Source organism: Candida tropicalis (genome assembly GCF_000006335.3).
Source record: "Candida tropicalis MYA-3404 genomic scaffold supercont3.1, whole genome shotgun sequence".
NCBI classification, from domain to species: Eukaryota; Fungi; Ascomycota; class Pichiomycetes; order Serinales; family Debaryomycetaceae; genus Candida; species Candida tropicalis.
Window position 1 is genome coordinate 1,368,093 of NW_003020038.1, and position 13,540 is coordinate 1,381,632.

Below are 13,540 nucleotides of genomic sequence, written 5' to 3' on the forward strand. Positions count from 1 at the left end.
TATATTATAGACAATCATCTTTATCTAAAGGAAAATAAATTAAAAATCCAATAGCGCTTTTAATAGCAAATTGAGACTCAGTGATTTTAATATATAATCCTCCAAAATTAAACAATTCATGTAAACAATAATGTATGGTTAATTTTTCAGTCAATTCAATTGATTGATAAATTTTCAATAGTTCAATTAATTTCTCTTCAATTAAATCAATTTCATTAATTGATTTAACTTGTTTATAAAAATAAAAACAACATTGACAAAATATTCCAAGGGTCAAATTATTTGAATTATTGCTACCATTGAATAAAGTTGATATTTCCCTTGATTTAGTGATAAAATTGGGATTAATTATAAATTTGATAATTTGAAATAATAAATCCGCTAAATCTAAAAACAAATAATTATCAAAATTTAGCATTGAAGTTAAATCAGAAGGTATATCAACACCAAATATTCTTTGAAGTTTTAATTGTAATTTTGATATTCCATCGGTTGATGAAATAACACTTGATGATTCATTTTCAATATTATCTAATTCTCTAATTATTAAATTAAATGGAAAAGTATGTAATGGGAAAACTTTATCATTTACAATAATTTCAATTAAATTTTTAATTAAGTTCTTTCTTAATTTTGGAATTTCAAATTGATAAATCCCATTACTTAACATTTTAATTAATTCAAACAGGGTGAATTTTTCAATATATTTAACAAATTCTTTATTTAAAAATTTAAAATAATCTTGATCATTAAATGATAACCCAATTAAATTTTTATAAAAAATTATTAACGACATGAAAAAATTTCTAATTTTAATATTTTTAGGATATGTTAATTGATTTAAATTATTTAAACATTTAATACAAATATGTTGTCTCATGGCAAGATTGGGAGAAGTTAAAATTAATTTAAATGAAGGAGATTTAATCCTAATTCCACATTTATTACATTGAATATTGAAAAATGGATCATTATTATCATCAAATTTACATAATTTACATTGACAATGAAAATAAAATTGCAGTGATAATTGATAATTTCGAATTTCTTTAGGATATCCTAATGGTATATAAGTAACAGTAATTTCTTCGTTTTCAAAAATTGGTAAAGTATTAACAACATGAAATTCATTAGTTGAATTGGTAATCTGAGTACAATTTGGTAAACATGAATGATTAATAAGGGAAAAATCAGGATCAAGACAAATTGCAAAAGGCTGTTTTTTAAAATTAAATAGATTAAAATAATTTATAAAAATAATTGATATTAAATCATCAATAAATTTCCAATTTTTTTTATTAATTTTAATTAAATTTTTTTTAATTAATGAATTCCCAATATCATGATTATTTAAAAAATCTTTGATTGAATTGATAATTATATTCTTGATTGGTTCTAGAATATATCTCTTTTCATTATCTAATCTAATATCTCTTTGATGGGTGCATAAATTACACAACTTCAATTGAAATTCATCATCATTCAAATAGACAAACAACAATCTTAATGTCAAATACATTATCCCTTTATCAACATTTACAAATTTTTTACTATTATTGTTTAAATATGATAATAATACATCTTCAAATTTAATCAAATAATCACAAATTTTTGTATCTTCACCATCTATATTATTCTCATTATAATAATATACAACTTTTGGATTAATTTTCATAATTATCGAACCAGCTAATGAATATTTACAACTTCTAATTCCTCTATTACCGGGTTTGAGCTCTTTGCCATAAATACAAATATTCCCATCTGATAAACCATCATGAATTAATCTTGTTGAATTTTCATCATTGGGAAAAATATAAATTGGTTGAATAATTAAAAGTTGGATTAATTTACGTTTCCAATATTCTGATTCATCTATTGATTTTAATGATTCGATTGATGTGGGTGATAAATTATAAGTTACAAGGATGTTGTCTATCTCATTGAACGGTTGTTGCTGATTGGTTGCCATTTGGTTGTCTTTCTTTTCTTACATTGCATAATTTATTTTTTTTTGGTTGTCAATTTTACGGTTGTCAATTTTATGGTTGTCATTTGTTATTTTTTGCAACCACTACAAGCAAACCACCATCAAATAATTGTAATGCTAACAAAAAAAAAAAAAAAAAGATGAAGATTATTAATTAAATTAAATCTAATACAAAACCTATATATAAAAACTTGATAATACAATATGAAAATGCAAAAGAAAAAATGAAGGATATACTAAATATTCATCCTCAATTTCAGAAAGAAATAATAATTATGAAAAATAAATGCTAACAAACTCTATAAATATAAACCATTCACGTATCTTACGATAATAACCATCTTCTTAGTTTAACAAATTATCTATATTTGTATCGAAATTTAATAATGATTCAGCTGCTTGATTTTGTTGAGAATATTGTTGACTTAGAGTTTTGGAATCAAGATCAAATGATGTTTCCAATAAATCAATATTTCCAAAAATCATATCTCCAGATTCCTCTTGGTGCTGCTGTTGTTGCTGTTGTAATTGATAATCTGATGACAGTTGTTGATCTACTGATTGTTGTAATAAATTTGGGGTTTCTTGTAGTTGTTGTTGTTGCTGCTGCTGCTGTCTTTGCTGTTGCTCCATTGCCTCTTGAAGATCATCTTGAAAAAATCCACCAACTTCAAATGACCAAGCTAAATATTCATCAACCCAACATCTAACGATCCACCATGCTCCAAATCCTTCTCCTCCCAGTAAACTGATTTCTCTTAAACATGTGGTTAATAAATTTGAAGATAATATTAGAAATAATCTTGCATTAACATCAGGAAATCTTGAAGGTAAATTTGATACATAATTTGCAAATTTATTCATTGTTAAAGTTGGATTAATTGAATCTTCTTCTGTATTGTTACCAGATGAAGTGTCAGGTTTGATTAATTGAATCACATCATTAATTAAAATTTGATTTAAATTATCAATATTTTTATCACCACAAGGAATTTCTCTATTGATAACTTCCAGTAAATTCAATTTCATCCAATCTTGAATCATGGAGTTTTTCTCAGCATCATCAGTTAATATTCTTGATGCAGGTTGACCAGTTTCAATCACTTTAATTAATCGATTTAATAAATTAATAAAATGTTTAGCTAATTTTAATTTCATTATAACAAAATTAACCGAAACTTTTGAATTAACTAATGATGATGCCAATGATTTAATATATCCATTAGATATTTGTTTCAATTGGTATAATTGCTCTTGTGGGATTAATAATTGCAATTGTAATTTAGTCAACATTCGAATCATTTTCTTATACATGATTAAATCGCATCGCATAATCCAATCTATAACTGAATCAGTGGTGTAAAGCTTGAAAACCGGAGCAGTAAGAATACTATTGAAATTGTTAAAACTTGAAAATAATTTCTTCAATTGCATGTATCGAAGTGATTCAAAAATAGCATTGACATGTACTTTATATAATGAATATAATGTATCTGCAATATCATAATCAACATCTTGGGTTAAATAAGGATAAATTGACGGTAATTGTATAGGAGTATAAGGATTGGAATTCGGATCAGCATTGCTGTTTAATAACTGAAATAAATTTGGAATATACTTCATATGCAGAACCAGGGGAAGCTGATCATTTAAAGTAGCTGAAAATAAAATACTTGGAGAATTTATTGGTGTAAAAGTAGGTGTATGAGGTTGTGATGTCTGTTGATGATGATGTTGAGGTGGTGGTGCTGGTGCTGGTGGAGTATCTTCAAATGAACCTGTTGAATTTGGTGATGAAGCAGGAGATTGAATTTGACCAGAATATCCACTAAGTAAACTACTTTGACGACTATGACGATGTTGTAAATGTTTTTGGGCCTTTTCAGCTTGTTGCTGTTGTAAACTTAACAACTGCAGTTGCATATTTTCATCCCCATTGAGTTTAATACCACAATAATGATATTTTGATTGACCTCTCATACCTAATCTTCTAGTAGTTATATTTGGATATAAAATTTTAACCAATTTACCAAAACTTGCAGGAGAAACTGGAGCTAAGCTATTATCAGCACAGACTTGAACATATCTGGCATAAATTCTATTTCTTGGTATAACCGCAGTAGGGGATAATTCACAAGAATTTAATAGCCAAACCATGCCAAATAACAGTCGTTGAGTTTCTTTATTTTCTTTCAATTTAGACTGATCTGAATTTGAATTTGATGTTGATGTTGAAGTATGCGATATTACATCATTTTCCAATTGTTTTATTTTATGAGCTAAATCAGATAATGGTACATCAGACGATTTTAAAGCCAATTGTTTTAGTTCATTTTCTCCGGTATTTGAATGTATTGAATCCAGTCGTCTTGGTCTTTTTCTCCTCTGTGTTACTGAGGAATCCTGAACTTGTGGTTGTTGTGGAGCAGATGATTCATGTATTGGTTGGAAAGGTTGGAAATTATTAGATAACAGGGTATTTGATGAAGTTGAAGGGAAATTATGTGACTGTTGGGTAGTATATGAATGAGAATAATCAAATTGAAACAGTGATTGTTGTGGTACTTGTGATGCTGATGATGTGCTAGTGGTGGTGGTGATGGTTGTTGTCGGTAGTTGTTGTGTTTGTTGTTGATATGATACTGGAGCCGGTAGTGGAGGAAGAGGTGGGTTATAAATTGGTTGGGTATAATAATTGGATGGAGAAGTTTGTTGATTATTACTTTGATATTGCCCCTGTGGAGGAAGTGGTGGCTGTGTTTGCTGATTTGGGGAATTGTACTGCTGATTCATGTCCATCAGTTTAACATAAGATGAATTAGAAGGGGATGGTTGTGGTTGTGGCGGGTTTTGATAGGGAGTTAATTGTGGATGTGTTGGTTGATGAATGTGGGGTTGTATTGATGAAGACGTAGAAGAATTGGGTAGATTAGACATTGATAATTGTTGCTGATCTTGTATTTGTTGTTGATGATGCAGTATATTATCTTCTCCTTCAAGTGAATTACCTTGATGTGGCTGATTTAAATTCATTAATATAACAAATCAGTGTGTGTATAATATAAATGTGTATGTGTGTGTGTGTATGTAGATTTACTGCAAACAAAGAAAAAAAGGGGAATACACTTTCTAAAAATAACAATATGATGATCTTGATCTTGCGATAGTAGTAATGATGATGATGGTGGTGGTGAACATGTAAATGAAATGATATTAACCAAAAATGAAAAGATTAGTAATAATAATAATAATAATAATAAACAAACAAACCCACGATGTTCCTTTTTCCTTTATTTCCCTTTGAGTTTTGATCTGGTAATAAAAATAATTATTAAGAAATTATGATCTAATTTTTAAAATTTAATAAATAAAAATGTAACCTGCCAAAAGGTTGGATGGAATATCTTTTCTAAATGTCAATGGGTTCCACGTGATATCACTTGTTTTGTTATTAGTAGTAGTTTCTTGTATTAAATCCACTCTTCTCAATCTCTGTGTGTGTGTGTATGATTCTTGTTTGATTTCTAAAATTGCCTTGTTGGGATTTCCTCCTTTTGATCTCAAACTAAAAAGAAAAAAGGAAAAAAAAAAAAAAATCTTGCGCCCAAATGAGATGGTGATTGATTTATTAATTATGATGTAATCACTTGTTTTAGAATTGTCAGGCTTTGAGATATGATTGATAATACTGGTTTCACTCTCAATTGCTTTTATGAAATTCAATTAATGATCTTTCTTCTGATTTCTTATATACTTTTTTTTTTCTTTCAATAATAAACCTGTGGGACATTAAAAATCAAAACATTCAAAAAAAATTTTCGAATGCAAAATACCTGCCTCTTGATTCTTTTTTTTAATATTGTTAGAATGTATAATGGATAATAATTTATGGAAAGTAATTAATTTAAATCAGCAAAATGATTTATGAAAAGAAGGGTCGATTATTGCTTGATTTGGATGTTTGTTTTGATTTCTTTAAATAAAAAAGATTGAATATGTACATGTGTAATATGCATAAAGTCACCTGAAATTGAGGTTATAGAGGGTTTGCTTTTTTTATTTATTACTTGATTTCCTTTTAATTAGTATTCTCTTATTCCGTTATTATGCAGGTTGGGTTATAAATATGTTGTTGATCTTGGAACTTTGTAGTATTTGAATTCGAATTCGAGTATGAAAAGAAAGGAAGGATCCCACTATTCCCTATTATGGATGTAAATCAAATCTTAGGAAGACAAAGTCAAAGCCAAATTCAAAAATATATTTAATTGGGGGAATGTACGATCTAAATTGGAGATCAATTAATAATTAGAAATTCCAAAGTATGTATTCAAATCGTTTATTGATTTAATACTTATGAGTTTGTGAATAATCAAGAAGAAGTAAAACATCAGCAAGAAAGAAAGTTGATATTTCATTAAATAATGGAAACTGTAACATTTATATTTAATCTTTAATCTTTAATATTATCATCATCATTCATTTTTTATTTAAAGAGGATTGTCTAAATATCACCAACACTACCAATACAATGTCCACCCCTCTTCTTCTTCTTCTTCCTCATCATCCTTTACTTTTTATTAGAATATTTCTTTGATTTTGCTCCACGAGGTTCATTATGTACCGATTCGTATAACTTACAAAATCAAAAATCAGAGTAGTAAAAATTCAAACCAATCTATTTTTGTTACTTATTCAAACGATTGCTATGTGTATCCGCCGAAGGTATACATTCAATTCGATAGACATATCCACCTTTGTGATTGATTTCACAACCAAGCCTATTACATTATTATTTGCTAAGAGGTTCCATGAACGCGCAAATATAAAATTACACCACTACAACGGACACCATGTATGGATTCTGTGTTAGGTTTGTTTTTGCTCCTATTCTTTTTATTCTAATAATTCAAATCAAAATGATATTGAAACTATGAGATATAAGTAAACAGTGTAACCAATTGCTCATATTTGCTTGATTTAAATTTTAGTAAAAGATGACCATTGATAAACATGAAAATACATTCAATCCCGTTTCTTTTATGTTCATTAGTCATTTAGTATCATTTATCAGGATTTACAAACATGTTGAATTGACAAACTACTGTGTATGGATGGGTTTTCAAACCTTGAACAAACTATTCAGTTTTTTTAGTATATTTAACCAAATGAAAGTAACAATTTGTATGTGTTGCAAAGTGCATCCAAGGGGATTTTAGGCTAGCAAAAAAAAAACATAAAAGCAACAATTCTTAATTTTGGAGCCATTTGAGAAAATCATTCTGATCGTGTTTTTAACAAACAACAATAACAATGAACTTTCGATCAAATTGTGAATTCTTAGATGTATTAAAAGAACAAATTTATAGAGATCAATTTCAATTTCAATTTCACTTTCACTTTCATTTTCATTGTCTGGTTTTCTCGAGCGTCTCGATATTTTATCCAAATTAAGACGTTTTTTTCAAGAAAACAAAAGGCATAAAAGATCGACAATGCATGAATAAATGCATGAATGAATGAATGAATTTAGGCATGAAAAGAAAAAGGGATTTACAATACATAGACACGGTGTCCTACTTGCATATTGATTTTGTGAAATTATAAACACATGATTATTCTTAATTGAAATTCTATTCAAGTGAACAAATAGGGAAATATTCTGGAGGTGTTGGAATATACACTATCTAATGGTTTTATACGAAAAGTGGGATTTCTCTGTATCCCGTAATGATATATAGAATAATTAATTGGTTTTAAAATTTGACATGTAATTTGAATCAAACGTGTTTCTGTATATTCTGAAACACACTTGAGTTAACGAAAAAGTTTAAATATACATGCATTGTCATAAATATTGATTTCACTTTTATTTTACTTTACTCTATTGATCTGATGTTTGTTTTATTACTGGGAACAATCCTATTCTGAATTTCAATATTTTTTTTATTTTTACTAATAATCCCATAATTTGATCTGTACAACAATCCTCCCGAAACGAAAGAATAATAATTGGTGTAATAATAATTTCCATTTTGTCTATGACGTGCATGAAACGTGGCGAATAAATACATATTTAAGAAGATAACTTCCAATTTCATCAATATTATAACTCGATTCATGTAACTCACAGGGTCTTTCTTCCTATGAATGTATGAAATGTCATACTGACAGTAAAAAATTCGGGGTTATAAATATTCAAAAGAATGTGTAATTTTATTTGACTAAATCGTCAATTTCCGTTTTACGAATCATACATCAGATTCAATCGTGATCTAAGCTGCCTAATTAGTCAATGGATATTCTACTTTGAGTTTATGAAAAAAAAAAAAAAGTATAATTCTGTCTTTTTCCCGAATCAAAAAAGTTGTGGAAATTAAATTTATAGTTGAACAAAATCAAAATAAACAAAGGATATGTTTTTCATGCAGGGACAACTTTACAACCTTGATCTAGAACCTTTACTTTCGTTAAGGGGAGGAATCGGTTAGCTAAGGGGATCATGACGATTGTTTCTTTAAGAAGACAAGAAATAGTTTAAGATAGATCAAAACATATACAAGAGAAGCCAACAATTCAATCATGATTTATTCGGTAAATGTATTTATCTATGAGATCATATTTGTTAATTATCAAATTGAAAAAAAAAAGAGAAAAATTTTCAACAAGAATTTAGACGATACTTTTGGAATAAAATTCTCTTTCATGCAAGATGAATTTTTTTGTTTTTCAATAAGTCAAGTATTGTCAAGTAATGTCTACTGATTTTGGTTTGATAAGAATTATGACATGATTTTAGTTCGTTTTTTTTTTTCAAAAGGGAATGGATCTTGTTCAAGATCCATTACGAAGAATCTGTTATCTCCGTTATGGATATTACTACACTTCATGGTGATTGGTCTACTCGCAGTGTAATAAAATTCTGTAGCAAAGGTAATCGAATCTCACAATAGAATACCGAATCAGTCGATAAATTCGTGAGATTTAAGGGTATTACATTTGACTCCGGAAGGTTTAATGACTGGTTTTTGCAAATAAGGAAGAGTATATTTGTAGAATGCCAAAAAATGGTTAATACACGAATCGGACCAATAAAATAATTACGAATAAGTGCCAACAGTATGCTAAAGAATTATTATGACAATTTTAATTAAGTCATTCTTGGTATAAATACAATTGGTTGTCATACTTCTTTTGAGGACCAATTCCAAATTCAAGTATACAACTCTCAGGAACGAGGTTCGTCAACAACATTTTAATATTATACCAAATAATATCCATTATTAGAGCAGTGCTGTAGTACATTTTAAATAGTGTTACACTGACAATTGGATTAGATCATCATTCAAGATGGTTGTTTATCATCAATCATTTAATGGGATTTCCAATATTATAATACTAAATGCTACCAGTTGGATGATTTCCCCAGTTTACACGACCATTTCTCATTTTCCCAAATTTTTTTTTTCTCATCGCCAAAATAAAAAAAAAAAAATTCTAAACATCTCATCTCTCTATCCCAATACCCAACCCAAGTAACTATTAAGAACCAAACCACAGCATCATGGCTATATTAAATTCAAATCCAGAAATTCTTTTACGTAAAAGGAAAAATGCTGATAGAAAAAGATTAGAAAAACAAGAACAAATCCGTGAAAGACAAATTCTCAAGAAGACATTGAAAAAGAAAAGAACTAAATTTATTAGACCTGAAACTTTAATAAGTAATCATAAATCAAATGAATTAGAAAGAAAAAGAATTAAAAATTTAATTAAAAATCAGCATAATGATGTTGTTGAAGAAAAGAAAGTAGATGATAGTGAAGGTAATCAAGAATATAAATTATTATTTGTTGTTAGAATTCCAAATCAAAATACTAAGGGATTAAAAATTCCAAATAAAGTATTACAAATTTTACAAGTTTTAAGATTAACTAAAATTAATACTGGAGTTTTCATTAAATCAAGTGAAAAAACCAAAAATATATTGAAATTAATTGAACCTTATGTATTAATTGGATCACCATCTTTAAATTCCATACGAAAATTATTCCAACAAAGAGCAACCATTAAAATCACCACTAAAACCGATGATGATGAAAAAGAAGAAGAAAAAATAATCAAATTAGATGATAATCTGTTGGTTGAAGAAAAATTTGGTGATGATTTAGGTTTATGTTGTGTTGAAGATTTAATTTTTGAAATTTTTAATACTAGTGGAAATTTCATTAAAATTACAAATTGGTTACAACCATTTAGATTAAATGCTCCAATAAATGGTTGGGGTCCTGAAGCTAAACTTGCAAGAATGAGTAATCAAGAATTCAAAATTGAAGATTATTTGTGATCCATAATTTTCAAGGATATAAATCAATGTTTAAATTTTGATACTATTAATAAGTTTAAAAGAATATACATATATATAATATAAAGAAAATCGTTTTTATTTTATTTTGTTTGTTCTGTTTTGTTTGCAATAATTCGTATATGTTGAATGACTAGATCTAGATTCAAGATCATTTCGGAATCTTTATCCAATTCAAAAATGGGGATTTAGAACCCAAACAATAAAATGTAAAAGTATACAGATACGAAAAACCAAAAAAAAAAAACTCACACACACACACACACACTCACACACCAAGGTTTAGAATGCATTAGACAAGGGAATTGAAGATTTATTGGTTTTTTTAGATTTTGGATTTTGGATCTAGTTGAATTAAGCGCTTATATAACCATAATTGCGAATGATAAAACTTAGGATTTTAATTCGTAATTGATAACATAGTGACTGAAACGCCGTGCTAAGGTATGATAATTATAATAATTATCCCGTAATTACTAACTTAAATTCCCCATCCATTATCCTCCAAATTCATGAGATCCAATTAATAGAATAATAATAATATTATTATTTAAATGACAACGATGAGGAGAAAGTGGAGGTGAACGATCTGAACTAAGGATTAAAATATAATAAATATCAAAAGAGATATGACCTAAAATAGAAACAATGAAGATAATTATTTATGTTGAGTAATTGTACAAATCCAGATATTGTTTCTATCAATATAATTATTATAAGTATGAAACTACACAATTACCTGTTTTGTAATTTCTTTGAGTATGTGTTCATTCATCCCACAAATTTCAAGAAATTGTTTAATCATATGTATATGGAGCATTGATGATGAAAACAATGAGTAGTTATTATGCATGTGTATGTGGGGGGGAGCAAATTGATATGAGAAAGAGTGAGATAAGAGATGGATGATAAGGAAGTGAATAGTGGAAGAGAAGGAAGTTACTTGCCTGAACTTTAAAAAGGGAAGCTAAAAAGTAAAAATCCCCTAACAGAGAAATGTATCGAGAAGGTTTATCGCAATAAAGATAATATGTAAAAGAATAAGTTGATAAGTTCTCGGAATAACTTTAATCTAAACATGATATTCCTACCCGTCCGTATTCCTCGACTTCATGTGATAACGTCTATTATTAAGAACAATGGAGAAGGCTTATTAAAATCAAAAAAAAAGGAAGACGAAGGGGCAAAAGTATTGACTTCTACCCGGGAAATATGGAATAATTCAACTACATGTGGAGGTTCTGGATAATTAATTGAAATAAAAAATAGGAGTAGTAATTGGGTATAAAGATAGAAAGCACCAGAATAAACGAATCGAAACCAGTAGATAAATGACAAATAATCACTTATTGTTCTAAAAAAAAAAAACAGATTAAGGAACTTGCGGCTAGACAAAGAGTAAATGAAAGGAAGTACAATGTCAATATCAACAATATTATTAACAGCAGGGCGGTAATTAAGCAGATGTAAAGAAATTATGGAAGAATTAATGGGATCATAAACAGGTAGTGATACTTAAATGTATAAAACCTTTTGAAATTGGTAAGAATATCCGAGCCAATTATCCGCAACAGCATAGCCGGAGATGTCTACATTAACTAAGCATTGTACTATGAACGATTCCTATCACCGGTGAATCAAATAGCTATTAATTTTTAAATGCTTTTAGAAATTGAATCTTGGTTTCAAAGTAAATGGAACAGGTGATAAAGAAGTATAAACTAAAATACTGTACGAGCAGTTGTTACAATAACAATAACACTTGACAATGACAAGGGATAAGCATAAGCTTTCCCATTGGGGAGGGCATAAAAATGGAGAAGATGAGGCGAGCGCGGGTAAAAAAAATTCATGCATGGGTGCGAATATCGTAGCAATTAAAATATAACTCCACGCACACACTCACACACGCACACACAAGTACACACAGACACACACACTGTGCATACACAATGATTGAGGTTATTTTTACAGGTTAGAGAGAAGTTTGATTGTTTTGAACATAAATTTCAATTTGGTCTAGCCCTTTTATTCTTCTAATTAATTAATATTGCTTTTGAGCATAAAAATAAAAAAGAAACAAGTAGGGATTGTAAATGTAACATCGCCTTGAGTTTGAATCATGTGAGTAGACTCCGTAATCAATAATCAAGGGGGGGTTTGAAGGAAACCTCAAGATGAGCAAAAAAAATTTTAATTGCCCCCTAACTAATATTATAACAATTTCTTCCTATCCTCTCCCCACAGAGGGAAACTGAACTGTTGATGATACACAAGTGGAGCAGTATTATACAAAACCAACGCGCGATATTGTTTCGTTTTTAAAATTATTATTTTTTTCTTTTTCTTTTTGGTTCGAGACACACACACACGCGCGCGCTCGAGTTCAGTGCGGGTTGCTTGGTGCTTGTTACTGGTTGCGGAGAGAAATGGCGAGATTTGGGTCGACCAATTTTTTAGTTTTAGTTCCATTCCATTCCGTTTTGTTGTTTTTCTTTTTTTAGGTCTACACTTGTGCTTTAACTTTCATTGGTTTTTTTTTTTTAATTCACACATCATCAACTTACCTGCCTTGTTTTTATATAATAAAATGACTGACTATTAGATACTAAATGCTAGATGTTAGATCCAACTTCATGTTCTTTTGTCGTATTACCTCGTCATCTCTTTTTCATTGGCTTACATTTATTTATCAGCTGATTCTCTGTTAGTATTCTATCATTCTTCGAGCTCCTCATAGCTCTTTCTAGTATTTGGAATGGAATAGTCGGATATCTCTTCTCAAACAAGCAAACAATTAACACAACTCAAGGTAAATCTTGCTGTTTTTCCTGTTTTTGATTTTGATTTTTTGAAATCCTCGGGAATTATGGATTACGAAAAACTATCCCGGTTTCTTTTTATTTTATTTTTTTTTCTTTGAAAGAGCAATCAATATTAGACTATACTTATTTCATTCTATAGTATAATGATATTCATTTGGTATAAAAATCCATACATCTATTATTAAAATATCCCTTGTAATATTGTATTGATACTTGCTCAAATAATAAAGGGGTATTTTTTTATATATTTTATTATTATTATTATTATTCTCGCTCATCCTCTTTGTTTCTCCGCCCCCTAACATTATTACAGTATCACCAACCAACAATAATTTCACTTTTGTAAGAAAATCGTACTGG

General features: G+C 28.6%; 3 protein-coding genes across 3 annotated transcripts; 1 reads left to right on the forward strand and 2 right to left on the reverse strand. All coding sequences in view use genetic code 12, as the record gives it.

Annotated features, from left to right (window-relative positions):
- Positions 1-4: 4 nt before the first annotated feature.
- Positions 5-1,972, reverse strand: CTRG_00623 (uncharacterized protein; the record flags this gene model as incomplete). The annotated part of the gene is made up of 1 exon (XM_002545796.1): positions 5-1,972. One exon carries the CDS (start codon positions 1,970-1,972, stop codon positions 5-7), a length of 1,968 nt encoding a protein of 655 aa, XP_002545842.1.
- A 363-nt stretch (positions 1,973-2,335) lies between these two features.
- Positions 2,336-5,023, reverse strand: RFX1 (Rfx1p; the record flags this gene model as incomplete). Its single annotated transcript, XM_002545797.1, has 1 exon — positions 2,336-5,023. One exon carries the CDS (start codon positions 5,021-5,023, stop codon positions 2,336-2,338), a length of 2,688 nt encoding a protein of 895 aa, XP_002545843.1.
- Positions 5,024-9,554: 4,531 nt separating this feature from the next.
- RPL7 (Rpl7p) lies at positions 9,555-10,337 on the forward strand (the record flags this gene model as incomplete). Its single annotated transcript, XM_002545798.1, has 1 exon — positions 9,555-10,337. One exon carries the CDS (start codon positions 9,555-9,557, stop codon positions 10,335-10,337), a length of 783 nt encoding a protein of 260 aa, XP_002545844.1.
- Positions 10,338-13,540: the final 3,203 nt, after the last annotated feature.